The 23,326-nt window shown below is 42.1% G+C and overlaps 1 protein-coding gene across 2 annotated transcripts; it reads left to right on the top strand.

The window, feature by feature from the left end:
* The first annotated feature begins 441 nt into the window (after window positions 1–441).
* LOC114497250 (myosin regulatory light chain interacting protein) lies at window positions 442–19,620 on the top strand. 2 transcript variants are annotated; one of them, XM_028512909.2, is made up of 7 exons: window positions 443–765; window positions 1,914–2,104; window positions 12,986–13,171; window positions 14,430–14,627; window positions 15,107–15,271; window positions 16,106–16,526; window positions 18,083–19,620. In XM_028512909.2, the coding sequence occupies exons 1-7, from the start codon at window positions 679–681 to the stop codon at window positions 18,170–18,172; spliced, it is 1,338 nt and encodes a 445-aa protein (XP_028368710.1). In that variant the 5' UTR covers window positions 443–678; the 3' UTR covers window positions 18,173–19,620. The 2 variants fall into 2 exon arrangements, with proteins under 2 accessions (XP_035882375.1, XP_028368710.1); XM_036026482.1 differs by lacking the exon at window positions 12,986–13,171 and having other exon boundaries at window positions 442–765.
* The last annotated feature ends 3,706 nt before the right edge of the window (window positions 19,621–23,326 follow it).

The following is a 23,326-nucleotide window of genomic DNA, read 5'->3' as shown; positions in this document are numbered from 1 at the left end:
GGGGTTGTTCCCTTCCCATTTTTGCTTTCACCTTTCACCTCCCCAAACGCATTTTTTGGAGAGACACAAGGTTTCTGAAGAACGGCAGCAGCCTGGAGGCGTTCAATCACTGTAAATTCAAGCCCAAAAGAAAGGCTTCCCCACCTCAGAGTCCTGGGCGGTCGCTCGCTAGCTCCGTGTAGTGTAGCCCAGAGGGCTGAAGCAACGGGTGTGTTAGGGGCCTCCCTCCTGCCGCAGTACTCCGGCGACCGCAAGCTGCCACCTCCTTTGGCGGCCCCAGGGACTCGGCGGGCGCTGGGAGGTGGGGCCGAGGCTGAATGGGTACCACTATTGGCTGGCAGGGCGGCGGAGGCGGTGCGGAGCCTCCTTGATTGGCGGGGACCCCAACCGGAGGGGGAGGGGCCGCTATATCTGTGGAGTCTCTGTCGCGGCTCTGGCAGTCGGGCTGCTGGAGTGCGGCGCCGTCGTGGAGAGTGAGAAAACCTGCAGGCGGGCTGGCTGGGGAGGGGGTGGCGGGAGGGCGCGGCGCCCGCCCAGTTGTAGGACAGGGGTCTGCAGGGCAGCAGCCTCCCGGGTGCCAGCCTCGCCGAGCCCGGAACTGGGTCTGATTGGTGGCAAGGCAACAGCCCCGCGCACACCAAAGAGGAGGCGGCTGTAGCGGCCCCAGCGGCCCCAGCCATGCTGTGCTATGTGACGAGGCCGGACGCGGTGCTGATGGAGGTGGAGGTGGAAGCGAAAGCCAACGGCGAGGACTGTCTCAACCAGGTGAGGATGAGGGGCCAAGCGGGGACCCGGTCGATCCCCCAAGGCGGAGGGGCCTCGTGGCAATGTCAGGCGCTAGGGCGCGCCACTTGGCAGGGACTAGGAGGAGCTGCGGTGGCAGCCGAGGGGAGCGCGGCCCCGGGCAGCTCGCCCCAGGCACCCGGCGGGCGCACCCTCCTCCACGCGGGCATGGGGTGCGCGGCCTCTGTGCCGGCGCTCCCGGAATGCGTGGGGGTGGGGGTGGGGGTGCGGGGGACGAGTGCAGCGGCGGCTGGCTGGCCACCCAGCCCCCCAGCCCCCCAGCCCCGCACTTTTCCCGGAAGAAGGCGGTCCAGCACACCTGCTGCAGGTGTGTGCAAGATCCCAGTCTTGTCACCGCGGGGCCTGACAGTGACAACTGCGTCTCAGGATGAGGTGTCTGGAAGCGGCCTCTTGTCCTGGGTTGCTGCGCAGACAAGCCGAGCCCTTGTCTCTGGCTGCTTCTCAGATGGACCATTCACCTGAATCTCCGAATTTGAGGAGGATCAGAGGGTTTTGGCCATCTACTCCTGTTGTCTTTAAGCATGCAGCGTTTCCTTAAGAGTGAGGGATGGTTCCGAACAGTGGAACAGTGGTATGGCAGACAGCAGATTTGATCTCAAGTGAAACGCTGTGCCCCTAAACCCCTTGGACCTGAAATGTTTGGAAAATCTCTTACAAAGCTTGGCTGACACTTGTGGCATGTTTCCTCATTTTTTTTTTTTTTTGGTCCAGATGTTTAAAATTGTCCAGACACTAAGCTGCCAAATCAGCTGTGTTGATTATACTGGTGGAGGGAATCCTGGTGATTGGAATAAGAAGGAAAATACCCTGAGATTACCCTCCTCAGCTTTTCCAGAAGGGTACTTTTGAGGACTCCTTGTTCTTAACTGCCATTGGCCATAGACATTTAATGTCATAGGTATTAAAGCAAGGACAAGCTTCTATACTTCACCTAGTGGTTTAGCATCACTGGAGCCTTAGAACTTTGTTCTTCCAGTTTACAACAGTAATTGTAACACTGATGAACTTGGTAAAAACTAGGCAGGAATCTTAGGCTCACATGGAGTCATCAGATTTGCTTTGACTGCATGGACCATTTTGCTCATCCAGGCTGCATTCATTTTTTTTAGGTGTGCAGGCGATTGGGAATTATAGAAGTTGATTATTTTGGATTGCAGTTTACGGGTAGCAAAGGTGAGAGTTTATGGCTAAATCTGAGAAACCGGATCTCCCAGCAGATGGATGGACTAGCCCCTTACCGGCTTAAACTGAGAGTCAAGTTCTTCGTGGAGCCTCATCTCATCTTACAGGAGCAGACTAGGTAAAGTGATGCTAAAATAAACCAACGTCAAATAAAACTTGGTTCCATTGCACCTTCCCAGAGATGTTCATTCACAGGCAAATTTGCCTGATACAGAGTTGGTTCATAACTTAGAAGTTTTCCATGTCATGGTCCTTTTATTGAGATGAAGAGGGAGCTATATAGTTGGCATGAGGTACATTTTGCAACTCTTCTAGTGTTTTTTCTTTTCTTTATACACAATGAGAGAGCAGGGTTGAATTCTTACAAACGCTTGAGATTAGTGCCACATCAGAGAGAGAGAGGGAGAGACAGAAAGAGTGAGAGAACAAACTCAGGAGACTTCCAGATAGCAGCATCTAATGCCCGAGATTAACCTCTGCCTCAGCGGTGTTACTATAGGTCATTGTAGACTGTTTTGACAGAAAGCAGGAAGCAGTTCCTCTTGGACTACTTAAATTTGGTCAACTTCTTCAACCTAGTGTCAGATTACAGTGTGATTTAATGCCAAGTTTTAAAAGTTTTTAAATATCTGGAAAACTTAGTAACACAATTCTTTTAAGGCCAGTATAACTGAACTTCAACCCACTGGTATGTTACACAGGAGTGTTGAGTTTAGATTGTTGCCTTCTAGAAAACCACCAATAGTGGTAAATGCCCAGATCATGTGGTTTCCTCTTTCAAATTGAAAATGGTTTCTCCTTTGGACTGATGGTAATACTTTTCTGAAGGATGAGCCACACTAGGAAACCAGTGTTTAATATTTATTGCTGAAATGCAAGAGACCTAAATTGTACAGTGGCATGTCAAAAAGAAAGGAGAGAGGAGGGGGGAGGAAGGAAGGGAGGGAGGAAGGAAGGGAGGGAGGGAAAAAAAACCACAACTAATTCTAAATGCAGCAAACTTCAGGTCTAAGTTCTAATGTTTTTCATAACCCTTTAACCCTTTGGCTTGGAAGTTTGCAATGCTCATGAAAAATGTGAGTGTGAAAATTCTGAGTAATGATGAGTGAACAGTATACTTCAAGGGTATTTAACGTGTCACTTTTTTGTTTATTTACCCAAGGACTGATAGAAACATATTTTGAAATACTGCTCATTTGAATTCGGAATCTCTTCTTTGCCTTGTTACAGAGCTTTAGAGTGAGAGAAATGTTCAATTTTGTTTCTGAAGTAACTGGTATATTGAATTCTTAGTGCTCCTAAAAACATCTTGCAAAATATCCAAGTGATTGCATGATTTGGGGGTTCTGTTGTTGTTTTTACTTAAAGCTGATTTGTGAAAACTTCCACTTTTCACTTCAGTGTGATAACAACTGTCAGTCAAGTAAGAGAACAAGTATGTGTAAAAAACAATAGATTGCTATTTTCATTGTATACTTTTATCATGATTTTATAATCATGATTTCAAGGCCTCCAGATGCAAATCTATTTTGATGACACAGATTTATTTTTAAATCTGCAGAAGTCTGGAGGAGCGAATTCATCATTCAAACAATGACTGTGGTTATAATAGTATAATACGTTTGTATAATGAATGCTTACAGGCTTTAAAGTGTACTATAAGATGGTCTTTACCTGAGCTTTCTTATAATTGAGTTAATAACTATTATCAAATCTATTTTAGTCATGCAAGAAATAGAGACATTTTGTGAATTAGAATTAGAATCAAATTTTCTACTTTATTGATTCAATTGACTTGACTCTTGAGATTCTTGCCTAATGGCACTCAGAGAATGCACATACCTAGTTAGATGAAGTAATTTTAATTGATTTTAGATCCTCTTGAAATCTTATTGAAAAATTAGTATCATTTAAGCTCTTGACTAACTTTTAAAATACTGGTGAATTTTAGTTGTTTTTTTGGTGTTGTCTGAAACACAGAATTTTAAGAAAATGCCACCTACATTTTATATAGCATTCTGCCTTAATAACTATATAAAATTATTTGTAATTAACATTTGTACATTTTAATTAGGATCAGAGGTTATATTGCATCCAGTTTAGTTACACAATCAGGATTGTTTTTATGTGCTTAATACTGTAAGAATAAAATACTTATTTCCCCTAATGTTATGTTAGCAAGATAAAACTGGTTGATAAACTTACTGATGTTTATTTATTCATTAAAACCATTTATGTAAAATGGCACAAAAGTAAAATACATGTGTTTATGTAGTGAGTAAACTCAGCTTTACCAGTCCAGTAATGGGAGGTGATTGTTTACTCTCTTTAAGTCCAGTCATAAGGGCACATTTGGTGTACCGAGGTGTCTGGACTGTTTATTAAGTGGTGCTGAAATATCCTGGCTGAGTTGTCCTCCGTGGACAATTAAAGTAGCCTGCTCACAGCAGAGCTGGCCTAACCAGGGGCCAATTAATATATCAATATTACTTTGCATCAGACTAGGGAGGCTGCTGTGAGAATGCAAGGCAGGAAAGCCTGTTTGTAACAGGAGGGTACTGGGATTGAGGCAGAAGCCCAGCATTCTAGGTCCAGCTCTGCCACCCAGTACCAGTGTATGCAGAGTTTGAAGACTGAACCAGCCCTTTATCTCAACTGAAAGCCTGAGACACAATTGTCTCTAGAATCTCTTCTATCAGTAGATTTTTTTCCTTTGCTTCTGCTTCCTCTCTATTAGATTTTCCTTAATACATTTCTCTGCAGACAGAAAAAAATGTATCAAGTGTCTTCTTAGGTTAGTATGTAGAGTTAATTGGTCTCTGATTTGGTCTAATTTTAGATTGGGTTCTTTACCCAGATTATTATGTTTGCTCTTGAATGGAGGTCTGAAAAGTAACCAGAGAGTCTGGTTTTTAGACTCACCTGGCACATTTCAGACATGGAAGCAGCAGGTATTTCCAGCAGATGTTTACCATAATATGGATTCCAAAAGTGAAACTAATGTACTCTGGAAGTAGGTCTGAAATTACGATCTTTGAATTCTTGTGTTTCAAAAGTTCTTGGGTATTCGCAGCAATTCAGACCAGATTTTGTCAACATTTTCAAAACCAGAGATTAGGGAATTATATGCTTCATCTTCAGAGATGGTAATTATACCATTCACTGTCAATAAAATGTATTTCTTCTGAGTGTGCCACATTTTAGACCAGCTCTGCTGTCTTTGCTAGGGGCACTCCTGCTTTAGTTAAAACTAACCAATGCCAGAATTCTCTTTCCCAAAAAAAACCCCAACACAAGGACTTGGCGAGGACTGAATAAATATTTATGGAAATGCTGTACTCCTGAACATTGAATTTCATTAAGATTTCAGTGATGTGAGCAGTGACGAGGGACTTGTCCCTGTTTAAATTCTGTCGTCCTTCAGACCTCAGCTCAGCCACCTCTCCTCAGGAAAGCCATTGCTAGGCCTGCTTAGGAGACTAAACTCTCCCAAGACAGGCGTAACATTCTTTTGCAGCATTTAATGAGCATATACTGCATTTGCTGATCTGACAATGTGTTTACTGTCAGCTACTTGAATCATCTAAATTGCATGAAACAGGGAGCAGATCCACATTGTATCCCCAGAGTCTAGCAAGTGCCTGGTACATAAACAGTCATTGAATCCGTGAGCCAAGGACTTGGAAATACATAAAACAGGTTAACTGATACAGATGATGTGCGTTGTCTTACAGAAATTGAAATGTTTTGCCAGTTTGCTTCTATAAACTGAAAAGTTTGAAGCTATGGAAAAGAAATCTCACCATTGAAACATATTTTGTAGTGACTATTCTCTGTTAAGAAATTGCTCAGTTCTTAGCATTCATTTGCTGCTTTCACTCTTCCCACACCACCTCTGGAGCATTTGTTTATTGTTTTGTTTTGTTCGTTCCCAAACACAGAATAGGCTCCAGAGGTAAATATGGTAAAAAAGTAAATATGGTAAAAAAGATGTATAATTTTGCCAAAGAAAATACTCAATATTTTCTGAATTCTAATTTCTCTATTTTTATTTTTGCTTAGAATACAGGATGTTTGTGTTATTATTGATACATATTTATTTTGGCCACTGATCTCCCATCTGGGTGCCTTCAGTCTCTATGAATTTCTGATATTTAGTATTCGTGTGAAGTCTCCAAAGACCGCTGAGGAATTGATTTTTGTGTAACGAAAATAAACTTTGAACCTTGACCATATAATTTTTAAATAAAATGTGAAGACTTAGATGGCAGTTAGCATCAGACTCAGGGTGACCAGGGTGCCTAGCCCCCGTGGGACCAGGTGTGTTTATTCTTTACTTGTGTCCTACTGCAACCAGATGTCAGACTTGTCCTGGACCTGGTAGCACTCCCCACTAATTTAGATGGTTAAGAAAGAGATTGTAGCTAACACTTTTAAACCATAGGAGTGCCCGGATTGTTGTTTGCAAGAACAGGTACCTATGATGAGTAATCCTATTCTTTAGAAGTGCAGATGTTATGCTTCCAAGTAATAGTACCCTTCTGGTGTAGGTTGTAATCACTTTTGAAGGCTGGGGATGTCCTTCCCATTTCCTGCTTTTCTCCACCTCCAGATCATTTAACTTCTCGGAACCTGAGGAGGAGTAAATTTGTTAGTAATTATCAACAGTTTACTGTACTTGTCTTATTGCATTTTTATCCATTTGATCCCTCTATCTGCCTATGAGTCTTTTTGGTGCTTGTTAAAATAAATTGGGTGTAGGTACTCTTTCTCCTAAATACTTCAGTACTTCAGTGTGGATGTCATTAACTAGAACTCAATATTTGCCTACAGTTCTTTTTTTCTTTTGATATAAAATTTATACATGATGAAATGCACACATTCTAATTATACCATTTAATGGGTTCTTGACAAATGGGTGTGCCCATTTAAACAAAACCCTTATCAAGATTTAGAACCTTACCATCTCTCCAGAAAGTTTCCTTGTGCCCTTCTGTGGTCAGCCCCTGCCCTCCTTCCCCACCCACACCCACCCCACTGCACAACCAGGGTTATATGCTTTTCCAGCATAGATTAGTTATGCCTGTTGTCCTTTATGTAGATAGACTCATGCTGTGCATACTTTTGTGTCTGCCGTCTTTTGTTCATCGTAAATTTTTTGTCGTCACATTGTGTATATATCAGTGGCTTGTTCCTGTTTATTGCTGGGTAGTATTCTGTCGTGGATACCGTCCAGCAGTATCCATCTCAGCTGTGGATGCTCATCGAAACATGCTAAAAACATACACAGACAACCAGGTCCTGTGGGGGAATAGGAACAGAAGGGCCACTCCTAACATGGGGAGCACCTTTGGCCACCCTCTCTCCTGGAGGGTGCCATGGCCACTCCCTCTCGTGGGGAATACCCAAGCAGATTTTTATTGAGAAAACAGGCTTAGTTTGTGGATTCACAGTCTGGCAGACAAGATCAAAAGATGTAGGTGACTTACAAAGGTGCAGTTAGAACTCCTGCTGTGAATCTGAGCAAGGTTTGTGGTCTTTAACATATGAAAGAGGTACAGGTTCCAAAAGTTTCCTGCCTGTGCTTTTAAATTCCAAGATAATAACATCCTCCAGCAAACAGATCACACAGGATCTTGCATATTTTATGTCCCAGGCCTGATTACCCTGGGGGTCCACTGTTTCTGGTCTGGGCTGTTTGGCCCCTGCAGCCCTGAGAAGACAGAGGCAGCCAGGAGACTTGGATTTCTCACATCCAAGAGCAAAGACTCGGGCGTTGACAAAGCCAAAGGGGGCAGGGGTTGATGTTGATCACCCCTTCATTTCCACAGCCCCTTCACTCAGGGCATTCCCACGTGATCGCATCTGTTTTACATTCATTCTCTCTCTTAGAGAATTGTTACCTGTCATTGACTGCCGATCATGCCAGGGAAATAAGTTTTGACTCCTTCAGTGGCTCCTGGTCTGGAGGTCTTTCACTCAGCCTAAGTCACGGGGGGTTACAGCTTCCTGAGACCAGGCAGGGCGGTCCCCAACAGTATTCCATGATGTGAACATACTATTATTTGTTCATCCATGCGCCCACTGATGAAGACCTGTTTTCCAGCTATTATGAGTAAAACTGCTATGAACATTGAAGCACAAGTCTTTTTGGTAGACATGTTTTTATTTCTCTTGCATACATACTTAAGGCTGGAATAGCTGGGTCATAGAGGAGGCAACCGATTAGTTGTATCAGTAACTCCAGACCTTTTCCCAAAGCCCTTTTAACCACCCTGTACTTCCACCAAGAACATCTGAGAGTTCAGTTCCTCCACACCCCTGCCAGCCTCCAGTTTTAATTTGTATGTCTCTCTTGATTAATAATATAAAACCTTGCTCTGGCTCAGCTGATTGGAGGGTCGTCCCATACACCAGAAGTTTTCGGGTTTGATTCCCAGTCAGAGCACATACCTAGGTTGTGGATTCGATCCCCATTGAGGCACATACCGGAGGCAACTGATTGATGTTTCTCTTTCACATTGATGTTTCTCTCAAATCTGTAAACATATCTTCAGGCAAGGATTTAAAAAAAAGTGTGAACACTTTTTCATGTGTTACTGGCTTTTGTACATCATCTTTTGTGAAGTATCATTGATAGCTACAAGTCATTTTCATTGAGTGGTTGCATTTATTTTTGAGCTTTACAAATTCTTTGCATGCACCAGTTATTTGTCAGATATGTGTTTTGTAAATACTATATTTTCTCCTGTAGCTTACCTGTTTTCTTGATGCCTTTCGATGAGTAGAATTTTTTAATTTTGATAAAGTCTAATTTGTCCATTTTTTTCTTGTACAATTTTTGCTGACTGTGTCCTGAGAAACCTTTGCCTCCCCCATGCCATGAAGACACTCTCCTCTGTTTCACTTTAAAAGCACTGTGATTCCAGCTATAATCCATCTTGAAATGATTTTTGTTTCCCTGGAACTTAAGATACAGAACAAAAAGCTCTCACAGCAGTTCTGTTTTGACTTGATGGCTTTAAAGGATGACTTGGCAGGCTGGGGTTTAAAGTCAGCTGATGTGGTGAATGACTCACTGGACTGAGGCAGGCATTCTCTTGGTCTTGGTGGGGGTCTCACTAGGTGAGGGGCAAACCAGTCACTATTATTAAGGGATGGCCTGGTTCAGTCTGGTCTTTTGGGGGAGAAATACAATTCAATTATTGAGACTAGAGAGTTTCTAAAAATAGCTATTTAGCCATTTTAAAGATGTTTTAGGTTAGTTACTTAAATTTTGAGTTGGATGGTGTAGGTAGATAAGGTGGATATAGTTGTTTTACATTTGTGCCACAAAAGCTCTTTAAAATAATGTGACTGCAGAGATACCTGGAGGGCAGTAATTGAGAGTAACCATCCATGAGGAGCAGAGAGACAACTCCCGATTGGTTTGTAGAAAGTTCTACTTTGGTTTTTAGATGGTTTCTTTATGAGTCAAGCCAGTGTTTAGAGGAAAGTTCTCTGATTATAATTCATAAAAGATAAATGACTCAATTCCTTAAAGCTATGAAAAGAAATTAATTTTTAGAATAGAGGAAATTTGAAGTACTTTGAAACAGAAATGTATTAAGAATATGTGATTCTTTTTTTAATTAAAATTTGGCATATTCTTATATCCACTTTATTTTTTAATCTTACATAATGCTACAGCAAGTATGAATTCATTTGCACCCATGATGCAAAGACGTAAGTTAGCCAAAACGTTTCACTTTGGCCTCCAAAATGTGAACCATATATTGAAAATATCCACTTTCTTGGTAAATGGGTAAAATTTGAAGAATCATGAATTATAAGGTGTAACCAGGAGAATGTTTAGGAAATGCCCTTTGAACTTGTATCTGTAGGACACATTCATAGACATTTGCTTCAGACAAAGAAAATAGTTTTTTTCAAAGACTTTCATTGTCTTTGTGATCCTAGCATGGAGTCTAATATTGAATTAGAAATGTCAACCACTTTTAATGTTTAATAAAAATAAAATAAAAACAATTCACTGCAAACATGACTTCTTTAACCACATCTACTTGTTACTGATATTATTGGTAACTTTTTATCCACTTTACAAAAAAAGGAAGGGGGGAAATCCATGAGCCAGATAGTTACAGACCAGATGGTTCGAGAGAAAACTAATAGGAGAAGAGACTTGATTCAAAGCCATCCCTAACTATTGAGCCATGGCTGGATGCTTTGTTGGAAATGTGTCTCTGTCCTCTGCCCTCCTCCCTCTTGGAAAGAGAACATTAAATAGAGTCTGCTGATGGCTCGTCACAGCTGGTGACCTTTGCTGTCACTGTTCCATTGTGCTGTCCTCCTGCAGAGCATAAAGTGGTCACCCCAAAGGCAGTTCGTGGCAGGAATTATTTTGATAGGATTTGTTACTTCACACCAAAAGGCTGTAAGTTTCATCTGAAAAGGAATGATCAGACTTGTTGGCCCTGTAACCCCAGCGTGGGGCTTGGCTCAGAGGGAGTGCACACGAAATATTTGTTGACTTGAAATGAAAGGGTTGCTTTGTAGCCCATGAAACTAAAAAATGCGGGAAGGTTTATGTCAACAGTAAGGAGGAGAGTTCTGATCACAGGGTGATGATTGCCGTCCAGCCTAGAATGTAGAGTATGTAGAAAGGGCTGGTTGTCCCCACCCCCTATTTAATTCTGACCCACATGCCAGCAGAGGATCTGCATCACTCTCGGGCTGCTGACACCTGTTAACATTTAGTTACTACTGCTTTGCCTTTGCTTTTGGCAGCTGTCTCTTCAGAAGTAGGCATGCATAGCTTAGAAAAAGAAATTGGATAGATTTTGAAACTCTTTGGCAAACTATACTTACTCTTCAATAGAGCAGAAACTAGCCTCTAACTTGCTACATGTAAAAAGCTTAAAAGACACATTCACATAAGCAGTAATTAAGTTGATAAGAGTTAGCCTGTGGTGATACCCTTACAGCCTTTCAGCACATAATTTCTTCTTTAATGTAAACATAATTCAGATTTCATTTCTACTGATATCTCCCCTGAGGAACACAGAGACAGAGACACCTTAACCAAGGTGAAGTGCACTGCACGGGCTGAGGCGGGGCTGCTGTCCCAACACGGTGGACTGCTGGGTCTCAGTCCTCAGATAGCTATTTTAAAACAAGTTATTTTGTGGTTATTTCTTTGCCCCAGTAGGGACCCCCTTCTCAGTTTAGCAGTATGGCAGAAATACTTTAAAGACTCGCAGATGTTTGGGTTAATAAAAACCACGCTTATCTTTCATTGCTATTATGCATTCTTATTGTGCTTTCTTCATAGGGACTTTGGAAAAAAACTGTAGTATTTGGCAGAGTTTGATCATTTGAAACATTTCTCTATCATTACAGAAGGCAGGAAACATCACATTTAAGCAGTTCTTAAAAGGAGATTAATGGCTCTTGTCAGCCTGACAACTCTCAACAGAGCCCTTCCCTGTGCTTCTAGTCTCACTTTCCTCTTCCTTTCATACCTTTCTCATGCTGCCCCCCCACCTGTAACGGCAAACACAGACTGATCTAGGAGTAAAGGCAGTGTTGAGGGCTGGAGGTGGGTGTCCAGCGGAAGTGGGGAGCAGATCTTAACATGCTCTGTTCAGAAAGTGTTCAGAGCTTTACCAGTGGTCGTAACTCATCAGTCAATGGAAGGAGTATTGTGGCATTTGAGCACGCTTGAGAGGCTATTCCCAGTCATCAGAGGAAGGTTAGCTTTATAGGACAAATCCTATAACCTAGGCCAGTCTGCTTATGGATATTTATATGCTCTCCAGAGACCGTTTAGTAAATGTGGAATATACTATTGTATACAATTAGGACAGTCAAATGGACTGAAACTAAGGTGAGACTGAGTGTAAACAGACACTTTGCAGTTTTACTTACACTCACAGAGCTCTCTGATGTTAGATGCACTTAAGAGGTACATGGTAGAATGTGTCAAATACCATAATAGAAGAATAAGTAGTTTGCATGTGATATAGATGGAATGGCAGCCAAATGAGGAGACAGAAAGAATGGCCTTCAGGACAGAAGGATCAGGGAATTGTTCCTTTCCCCGGGCATAGTGGTTGGAGGGAATGGCGGGGGGTATGGGGCCAAAGGGTGGAGAAGCCTGGTTCCTGCTGACAGCGTGCTTTCTCGGGAACAGTGAGATGGATCCCTTGAAGAATTTTAGGCAAAGAAAAGGCAAGTACATCCCAGACGCTTAGAAAGTGGATCAGCACAGAGTCCAGAAGAGAGGTTGGCGTAGACACAGAGGATAATGTGAATCCTGTGACAGTTTAGAGATGCAAGTAGGGCAGAGGAGGTTAAAGTGGGAGGAATAGAGCTAGAGGAATTCAAGAGTTTTCAGAAATAGAAAGTAGGTAGAGATAAGAATAATAGTCAGAAGTGAGTTTGTTGGGAAAAACAGCAAACCAGACTGCGGTTTCCACGGGGAGATAGAGCAAGTTGGGAAGACAGGGAGTTTGGTTGTGGGTGAACTAAAATTGGGACACTGGAAAACATCCATCCCAGTGCAGAACTCGACAGGCAGTTGGACATTTGAATCCAGTTCCTAGGAGAGAAGTTTGGGCTAAAAGAGATTTAGGGGTCATTTGAATAAAGCTTAGGGTGTTAAGATATTAATTCCATTTCAAGATAAAGTTTTTTCTGATTATAATTATTTCTTTTAAAAATTATAATGCAGAAATTTGGGTGTAATGATTTCACATTTTGTAACTTAAATGTTACTGAACTTAGATCTGTTTTTGTTTGGGTTACACTTTTTATTCCAGAGAAACTGAGTGCTTAGCCTTCTTTTGCCAGCATACTCATTATAGAAAAGGTTCTTGAAGCATTTTGAGAGTGGCCCCTAAAATTTCCTTACTTAAAAGGAATTGTGAAAATGCTAAGCGGGTTGAGTTTGATATCAAGTTAGCTCCTAGCATAACCTCATTTTTGCATTGCTTTGCAGGCACATCTTTTTCTTGCATATCAAGGAGGCCCTCCTGGCCGGCCACCTCCAGTGCTCCCCAGAGCAGGCGGTGGAACTCAGCGCCCTCCTGGCCCAGACCAAGTTCGGAGACTACAATCAAAACACTGCCAAGTACAGCTACGAGGAGCTGTGTGCAAAGGAGCTCTCCACTGCAGCTTTGAACAGGTGAACCTGCAGTTAAGGCTAATGTTTACACCCATAGATCTAGCAAATTGATACGAATTTCCAGGAGGAAGTGAACCTATGATACATACAGATAATTCATGAGGTTAAGACTAGGCCATTGCCCACTTTAACCAACTTTTGAAAGATTCTTAGCCTTTTTTTTTAAGAACCTCTAAACACAGCATATAATCCACACAAATAAATGCCATTATACAGAATGCTATATAACGGGAATTATAAGAATCTGTGACCTTTTAAGAGTGCAAGTCTCCTGACATCAAAAAGTCTACCATGTATACTGGAATGTTCTTCATCCCAGTGAGGATTAAACCAAGAAACCTAACATAGGTGTCTTAGTTATCTGTTCCTCAGTAACGAATTACCTCGAAACTTAGTGGCTTAAAACAGCAAACATCCTCTCACAGTTCTGTGGGTCAGGAGTCAGGCTTGCGGTGTTCTCAGGCTCAGGACCTTTCCTGAGGCTGCTGTCAAGCTGTTGGTGGAGCTCAGTCTTGACCGAAGGCTCACCTGAGACCCACGTCCAGGCTGACACCTGCACCTTGTTGGCAGGCCTCGTTCCCTCGCCACGTGGGCCTCTCCTTGGAGCTTTGTCATTACGTGGTGGCTGGCTTTCCCCAGCACAAGTCAGAGCGAGGGAGAACACTAAGATGGAAGTCAGAATCCTTCCATGACTTAATTTGAGAAGCAAGTGACACCCCATCATCCTGCTGTTTTCTGTTCATTAGAAGCAAGTCATTAATCCAGTCTGCACTCAAATGAGGGACGTTTCCAAGGGGGAGAGCACCGGGAGGTGGGGGCCTTTAAGGACTAGATTAGAGAGTGTCCACCACAACAGATAAAATAAATCAGTTTTTTTCAGTTGCAAAAGATCTAATCAATCCCTTATAATGCTGTGTTTTAATGAAACTTATAAAGTAAATGTAGACAAATAGGTGAGAAGTTTTTACATATAAATTTCTTACATGGATTTTCATAATTCTTTCAATTTGCCCTTATCCAGTACCCCCAGTAGTTTTTCTACTGAATATTTAATAGTCATGCCCTTCAGTATGTCTTAGCAGTATTTTACTGTAAGTTTTCTAAATGAATGAAACTTCAGTAGTATGTAGCTTTCAGTTATTGTGATTCATGAATGACAGTGTCAGTAGAATTCACTAGTGAAAATGATGGAGATGTATTTGTGAAGGCTGCGTAAGTTAATCTGTCTGTCCACCTTTGCCTCTTTGGTGTCCTACAGCATCGTTGCGAAGCATAAGGAGTTGGAGGGGACCAGCCAGGCTTCCGCTGAATACCAGGTCCTACAGATTGTGTCAGCGATGGAAAACTACGGCATAGAGTGGCATTCTGTGAGGGACAGCGAAGGGCAGAGACTCCTTATAGGAGTGGGACCTGAAGGAATCTCAATTTGTAAAGATGACTTCAGCCCAATTAACAGGTAACCCAAGTCTTACATTTTTTTAGATCTACATATGTGTATACTTTCATAACTCTGATCATGAAAATAGGAAATGGAACAGGATTTACTGAACAGTCGTCGTTTAGGGATGCAGTTTCAGTAAGGATTACATATGCTCATTTTATTTAGGCTTCTATAACCATTTAATTTTTAAAAAATACTAACTAAAAAGTTTTGCTATGGCAGCCTTACTATTTTTTCAGAGAAGTAGTTCACTGCCATGAGAATCTCATTCTCACCTGTACACACATGCACATACCCCTGAAAACTTGCTCCCACACTTCCGTCCACCTACCCACGGTTGCTCTTCAATGTGCCTTCATCACCAGACAGCACAGCGCTTCAGGGAGCATCTGGCTTCATTGCTGGTCCCGAGTATGTGGAAATCCAGTACAGGTGCACACAGGATGACAAACCTCTCCTCTGGGCTTACTGACCTTTCTCTTCCTGCCTTTCAGGATAGCTTACCCTGTAGTGCAGATGGCCACCCAGTCAGGAAAGAATGTGTACTTGACCATCACCAAGGAGTCTGGGAACAGCATCGTGCTCCTGTTTAAGATGATCAGCACCAGGGCAGCCAGCGGGCTCTACCGCGCGATAACGGAGACGCACGCTTTCTACAGGCACGTGTTGCTGGTAACCTTAGCATCCGTCCACAGCTCTAAGGTTTTCAGGTGACAAAGGGGCTCCTACAGTTAGTTTCTGGCATTGTTATGTCAGTAAATCCTGTACCGAATTTAAGAAATTGGCTGCTTTGGAAACACTTCATTTCTACTGTAGCTGTGGAGTCCCTAACAGCTTTGTCCTGCTTACCCCACAGGAAGTGCGTGGGCCGAGCTGCAGGCACCCTCCCCGCTTACCTCTCCCTACCTCCTCACAACACCTCCTCTTCCAAAGGTGGCACCTCCTGCCCTCGCCCAGCTCCTGGGAGGGCTGCTATCCTGAATCTCACTACATCCTAAGGATTTTTTAATAACGGTTTCAATGCTCTCCTTTCAAAAGGTGATTTAAAGTAGAGCTGTGCTTTTGTGTAAATATTTGGAAAATTAAAGCTAAGAAATTTCATTGGCAGGCAGCCTTAACCTTTTTTATGCTAAAATAGACACTCAAATTGTGGAGCAAAATGGAAAGTTTGTAGAAATATTTAACATAAAACCAAGACTTCAAAGAAAAATTTATTTTTCTTGCCACAAGCCGCTTTGGACTGTGGCTCATGTTGCTGCAGCCCAAGGGGCGCATTCCCTGTCTCTGAAGTTTATTGCTGCTTCATCAGAGAATCATTGAAATTTTTAACACACATAAACCTGGAAGAATATATTTACTTTCAGGCATACAAATAAGAGTATCAAATGTCTGCTGACACGAATATTCTCATTCACAGCAGTGTTGGAAGGACTGAATCTCGGGAATAGGTGGGCTTGTCCATACTAAAGTGGCTGTTCAACCCCTCCCTGTAGGTGTGACACAGTGACCAGTGCCGTCATGATGCAGTACAGTCGAGACTTGAAGGGCCACTTGGCATCTCTGTTTCTGAATGAAAACATTAACCTGGGTAAGAAGTATGTCTTCGATATTAAGAGAACTGCGAAGGAGGTGTATGACCATGCCAGGAGGGCTCTGTACAATGCCGGCGTTGTGGACCTTGTCTCGAGAAGCGACCATAGCCCTCCCAACTCACCGCTAAAGTCCTCTGAGGGTGGCATGAACTGCAGGAGCTGCGAGGGCCTGAGCTGCCAGCAGACCCGTGTGCTGCAGGAGAAGCTGCGCAAGCTGAAGGAGGCCATGCTGTGCATGCTATGCTGCGGAGAGGAGATCAACTCAGCCTTCTGCCCCTGCGGGCACACGGTGTGCTGTGAGAGTTGTGCTGCCCAGCTTCAGGTGAGGGGTGTCTGCTGGCTCTTTCCCTGGAAGCCTTACCTACCCCCGCCCTTCATAGGGAGCTCCTGCTCCCTGCCAGGTGCTGGCTTGCTAATGCACAAACCAAGGATGTCCACCTGCACCTGGGTGGGTCTTTGTATTTGGTGACTTGAAAGGTATGGCCCTTTTGAAACATTTTAGACTAGTGTTCTATTTTCCACAATATAATTACTCTAAACCCTAAACCCTAGACTTCTTTCAAGTGCTGGAAGTAAGGCTTAGAATCACCAGGTTAATGCATCTAGTTAGCAGCTGAGCCGAGGATATAATCCCGACCTCCTGAGGGCTGGTCTAGGACTTCGTCTTCCATCTCATTTTGCTTCCTGTTTGCTGACACTTGAGAGGATGGTCTTTACATAAAGTACAGGGTCCCGTCCGGCAGAAGTAAGGCCTCTTGTGTGTGGTTGGTAGGGTAATAGTATGGGTGTATTAATTTATAGTTTTAATTTGAATATTTCACCTAAAATGTCATACGGTGTGCTTGAGTGTGATATTGTTAGGCTACAGAATTATACACTTAATGATTTTGTAATAAAAGGGGGCATTATTTATACTGGACCCTGTACTTGAGAAAGAATATTTAGAGTTTAGTTAATTCTCAATTATCCGTGGGTAGCTTATTTACTCTGTGATTATTTGTAATTAATTTATTTTTATTAATACATTTGCCTTTACAGTCCCCTTGGAGTGGCTCTTAGTTAGCAAGTCAAACTCATTTTAATATTATTACCCAAAAAATCACATCATATATAGTATTTTTTTCCTTTCTTGTACTTACATTTCCTCTTAATAATTGAATAACTTCTTCAATTCATCTTCATTTCCCAGAACTGTTTGCTAAGTTTCACTATGGTTTTATATAAAACTAGCCCTAAATAACATCTAGTCCTTCAGAAAGTGCTAGTTTCACAGCTGGTTTTAGAGCTACATAATGAGCCAACAGAATGCCTGTGTCCTCCCTTAGAGTAGATCACGCTGCTATGACACGTTACTTCCCCACAAGTGGTCATGGGTTTGTCTTTTTCTGCCCTTGTGGCTAAGGAGGGGCCATGCTTACCGAGCAGCCCGTGACTAGGAGCAGACCCACACTCGCTGGCCACGTGGTGTCAGGCCAGTAATGCTGGCCTGGGTCAGCCCCTGATCAGCACATACAGTCTCTGGAAGAACAGCTCACATCACTGCCACGGGGCTGTAACCTGCCCATGTGGGGACCACAGCCTCATTGCATGGCAAGACATCTTCAGGACACTCATTATGCCTTGTTTAGCACTTGACAAAAAAACCTAATTCATTTCCTTCAGTTTATCCTTTTTTATAATATTTGCTTTTAATCCCTTGTAAAGTGTGAACTTTCAAATAGGTTAGGAAGCAAAGATCTCTACCAATTGAAAGCCAGAAATAACCGTGACCACGACTTACTTAGAAAACGGAATGCAGAGTGTAATAGGTACCACAGGTGAACACTGGTGAGACAGTTGAAGGTGTCCTCACAGGCACTGTTGGCTTCTCTCTTGCAGTCGTGTCCCGTGTGCAGGTCGCGGGTGGAACACGTTCAGCACGTCTATCTTCCAACTCACACCAGTCTTCTCAACCTGACCATCATCTGATCTGCTGTGCACTTATTGGACAGGCTGTGTTTCCATGAACTGCACTATTATAAACTGTGAAATGATAGATTGTGGAGAAAATAAATACTCCAACACCCATCTACCGTGCAACATTTTAAAAGAAGGAAGAAGAGAAAGAATACAACACTCCTCACCACCAAAACATGCCATCAGCACTGCCAGTGGTGGGGACCAGGGTGAGCTCGGGACACTGACACATTCCTTGGATGTTCATTCTTCTTATGATAAGTAAAGGAATAAGTAAGATGTCTGATGTCATTAGGTGGTGCCATAGCCAAAAAGTGGGTACCTTTTAGGAAGTGATGTTGTAAGTCTCCGTAATGTAGTCTAAGGTAAGCTTCCTACCTGCAGCCAGTTGTGGAAGAATTGGTTTGAAGAATTTTCTTGGTTTGTTTTTGTTTTTGTTTTTGTTTCGGTACGGTCACAGAGCTCTGAACATTTTTAATAGGAAAATTTTTCTTAAAGAGACATTTTAATGACATTTCTGTTTTTATAACCTGTTCAAGAATGATTGGAAGGCAAACAGATTTCAAAATCAATTCTGTGACTTTTAGACACTTTGACAAAAGTTGTCCGATTTAAACTGGTCTGGGTGGTGGAAAACAAGTAACTCCGTGTGGTGACTTCCTATTCCTTTCCCACCCTTTCCTTACCCCCAAGCCTTTCAACTGTAAAATGCTACCAATTTGGTTAAAAGATTTTGGTGGAGTAATCAGCACTCCTTGGGCCTCTTGAGTTGGTGGAATGTTTTATTTTAAGATTGAAAAGGGAGCATGTTCCTTGGGAAGGGAGAGTGATGCTCACTGAGGAAGCTCCGTGGTATGCAACCAAGGGCGGCGCTTCAGTCCCCCCCAACACTTTGCCCCAGCTGCACCCAGTGGGGTCGCTTTTGCTTGAGCCATCAAGCCTTGTACAGCCTTATTATAGGTACCTAGATATTGTATGCTTTTTGGTAAATGCTTAAATATTAACTTTTGGTTGTACCCTCTCTATGTCTTAAGAGGGGTTTCAGGTTTTTTGTTTCTATATTCTTAATCATGTTTTCCACTCCCACTTGGGCATTTTGGATGTTGGTCAGCTTGTGGGTTTTCTAGGACTTTGGGAAACCTAGATGACTGTATTGGGTGCAATACTAGCTAACTAAAAGCTAGAAAGCTACACTGTCACTTTACTGAGATTTCTGAGTATACTTTTCATATTGCCTTAATGTAGCAGTAATGTGTTTATGCATTTGTTTCTTTGCACAGACATTTTGTCAGATATTAAAACTCTACTTTTTTATGGCACATATTAGCATATAAGCCTTTATTCCAAAAGGTATTTATTTTTTCACTTGTAAAAAATAATGTTTCCACATAAAGAACTCTGTTATATCCTAAGAGGACTTCTGTCTTTTATATTCAGGAGAATAAAGACTTTAAAGCAAATGCAGGTGTTCGTATCATCACACTTATTGTCATTTAAGCTCATTTAATTTATATAAAAGAAAAAGAGCATTGATAATAGCATAGTTGGTGTTTAATTTGATCCTACATGGGAAATTTAAAAGTATTTAAAGTATTGGCCCTAATCAAGGAGTATAGCCATCCAGTTACTCACTCTTGTATATTTTTCTGGTTATAGGATTGGAGTGTAAGTGAAAACAAGGTAATATATATAAAAAGATGAAAAATAAAATTAGGGAAAGGACTGGGAAGTATTGGAGAAGGAAGGAAGTGGTGAAATTGGAAGTTTAACAATTTAAACCCAGGTGATTCTGCCAGTTAGTTGCCTGGTCAGGAAAGGTAAGTGCTTGTCCAGGTCCTAGCAGTGATGGTCTCAGGCTACTACAGAATCTGTTCTATATAGGCTGTGGGACTATATTCTATAGGACGACTAGCTTGCTGCTGCTAGGACCTAACTGCTCTAAGTGTGCCAGTGTGTGCTCATTTGTATTGTTCAGGAAATGCTTTGTGGATTAGAGAACATTACGTATAATATAGGTAACTGATAATTATCTGTCACAGTTGAAGGAAGCAATTTCAATTGCTACAGAAGTTTAGTCCAGTACAATTATTTCAAGAAAATAATTTTAAAAAATTGAAAGATGGGGATTTATTCTCTACTTTTCCTATACCTAAGTCAGTCCTCGCTCATTTGGAATTAATTCATTTGTTTCTAGGAATTAATTCATAATGTTTATTCAATGCATGTATTGAGCACCTACTAAGTTATTATTGAATGCTAGATATTGAACAATGGTCAAGACATGAATGATATGAATAATACATGATGCTGGTATCATGTGCTCAGCCTGTGACATACACTGTTTCCTCTATATGGAGAAGTTAAATAATATTCAAAATCATAGAACAGTAGTACTGGGGAGATCCAGAGTAGTATGTACGTTTCAAAATGCTAGCCAGGTTGATGACTAGCCAACAAATGGGTAAGATAACACATTGTGCACTGCACTAGACCACGGACACCTTAAGCTCAGTGACTAACATGAAAACCATCACATTACAAAGCAGCGTAATAGAACTATAAGGAAGTGCCATGGAGGCACAGAAGACAGTGATTAGTTCTGCTTATAGGGTGCTTCACAAAGGAGCTCTGATCTGAGCTGAGCCCTGACACTGCAGTTGGATTTTACCAGGTGGAAAAAGAAAGTGTATGGTACAGGCAGCATTAGAATGCAGTTTCTGCTGTCAATGAAGTGGTAAGAAATTAGACTGAAGAACATGGTTAGAGTTAGAGTCATGGAGGGCTTTGAATTTCAGGTTTAATTTGGACTTGGTCCTCCGCTGTCTGCAGAACAAGGAACTGGGACAGGAGAGTAGCAATCAGATCTGGTTATTGCTCAAAGAATTCTTACCACAGAGGAAATGATATACAAAAGCAGGAAGAGAACTGAGAGTACTCAATCTTGGTCACCGATGGACATGAAAAGAATGAGACAGATGAAAAGACTTCAGAGGTGCCATCATTATTTACTGAGATAAACGAGTTATATAAAAAGTCTCTTTCTAGCTTGGAACAGATAGCCTTTAATAGAAGGATGAACAGAGAGGAGCAAGCCGTGGGAGTAAGAAGGAAATTGAATTTGGTTTTGGCCATGATGCGTTTGAATGCTTGGTAACCGGCAAACCTGGAGACAGTTGAAAACATGGGATGGGAACTCCAGGGGATGCTAAGTATAAAGAGAAGCATTTGGTGGCTTTTACATTTAATTGATATTTGAAGACATGACAGAATAAGTCATCTGTAGGAGAGCATTAAAGTGGGAGAATAAAAGCTGATGCTGGAAACCTGAAGTGACCGACATGTAAAGTGGACAGTAAAATGATCAAGGAGTCTGAAAAGGAATGAAGGATAAGAAAAACCAAGAGACTAGAAGCTACCGCAGGAGACAGTTTCCAATGGGCAGGTCAGCTGCGCCAAAAACTGCAGCAGAGCCAAAGAGCTGGAGTACCGAGGAAGGGCCACAGATGTGGCAATGTTAGGGTGTCCTAGGTTCTAAGAAAGAGTGGGTACATTATGAGAAGTGAGGGGATTGCAGTAAACTGAGTACAACAGTGAGACAAGGTTGTGGAAGTGACAAATGGGGAGCAGCATGGGTTTGATGAGAAGGTGGAATAAACCAAGATTGTACTATAGGAGGACGCAGGGTCAAGAGAAGTGTTTTGGTTTCGTATTTTGAGGGTGAGGGCGTGGGTGGGTGTAGAGGAGAAGGCCATGGAGAGGGTGAGTCAGAAAGTACAGCAGAGAGGAATAAGGGGAGAATCTGAACCTTTGGAACTCTGGAGAGACTGAAGCCTCAAGAGGCTATCCTGCCAAAAGGCACAATTTATGGTGCTAAAGGCATTCTTTCATCTTTTCATTAAGGGCTGTAAAAATCAGTGCTGATGCTAGGAATGTTTTCCCCCACCCTACCCCATCCCAGCAGGTCTATTCTGTATTTACTCTGTCACAAATGGGAACTCAGATGCAATGCTGCCAAAGTCCAGGGTCATCCCTTCCCTCTCCCGTTGAACACTGTGGATCAGAAGCCCCACGGGTGACCACTCTTGTGTAAAACATGAACTTTTCCAAGAAAAACATGAGAGAGATACCCTGAGAACAGAAGTGGGCAAATTTCCAAAGACAGGCATGGGGGGAAATGCCTGCACGGGTCGCTGCAAGTCTGCCTGAGGGAGGAGGGCTGCAAAGGCTGCGGGGTGCGGAGAGAGCTCCGTGTCAACCATGCAGGCCTAAGTTTTCAATCTAGTTTCACCAAGCAATGAAAAAAGAGGCCTAGATGGAGTTGGAGCACAGTCAGAAGTTAAGACAAACTGCAGCCATTTTAGTCTTTCTCACTGTTTACCACATTTAGTGCCTTCTCACAGAAATCCTAAAACATTGCAAATTCTATTCATATTTGCAGAATCTTATTGAAATGAGTTTGTTCAGAACTCCAAGATATTAAGGAGTTAGCCCTACACCTTTTAAAAACAAAACTATGTTAGGACCACACAAATTACACGGATTTAACATACCTGCCAGTTGCTTAAAGAAAATATTCACTTCAAGCAAAAAGCTTGACATCTGTTATTCATAGAGCTTGTGCTGATGCTAAGAGGAAGAAAGAACTCAAAGGCGTGAGTAAGCTTTCCATCAAGGAGCGATTCTTCTAGTTGAGAAGTTTGAAACAAAAATATAACTAGTTCTGAGACCAAAAAGAATATACGCATATGTGTATACCAATGTGAATACAGACATGTATTACATGTACATTACAGATGATACATATATAATATGTATGTATATATGTATCGTTATAATTTTCTGTCATAGACCCTGTTCATAAATATTTAGAGAATGTGAGGTAAGGAGATCACTGGATTACATGAATTTGGGCGGGCTTCTGGAAGTAGACAAGTTGTTCTCTGTCTTGAAGTAAGTACAGAGTTTGGATTGGCGGGAAGAAAACAAAGCATGGTCATGTGGAAGAGCCTACAGGTGAGCAACGTACACAAGAGAAAGTAGAGAAAGAAAGCAGAGCTGGTTCATAGAGACCTGACTGCTGCCATAAAGGTTTTGAGTTTGATTTGATGAGTATGTAAAGCCATAGTAAGGTCTTTTTTCATGTTAATTCCCTCAGTTTTTAATTCA

Source organism: Phyllostomus discolor, chromosome 5 (assembly GCF_004126475.2).
Source record: "Phyllostomus discolor isolate MPI-MPIP mPhyDis1 chromosome 5, mPhyDis1.pri.v3, whole genome shotgun sequence".
Lineage (NCBI taxonomy): Eukaryota > Metazoa > Chordata > Mammalia > Chiroptera > Phyllostomidae > Phyllostomus > Phyllostomus discolor.
Note: the sequence above shows the minus strand (reverse complement) of the source record. Positions and strands in the feature narration are given on the sequence as shown.

What these genes read in the sequence shown, in the direction of transcription:
- LOC114497250 (XM_028512909.2), top strand. Translation starts at nt 679, where the DNA reads ATGCTGTGCTATGTGACGAGGCCGGACGCGGTGCTGATGGAGGTGGAG. An exon ending in GAGACGCACGCTTTCTACAG is followed by an intron (nt 15,272 to 16,105) that starts GCACGTGTTGCT and finishes CCCTCCCTGTAG; the next exon opens with GTGTGACACAGTGACCAGTG. An exon ending in GTTGTGCTGCCCAGCTTCAG is followed by an intron (nt 16,527 to 18,082) that starts GTGAGGGGTGTC and finishes TCTCTCTTGCAG; the next exon opens with TCGTGTCCCGTGTGCAGGTC.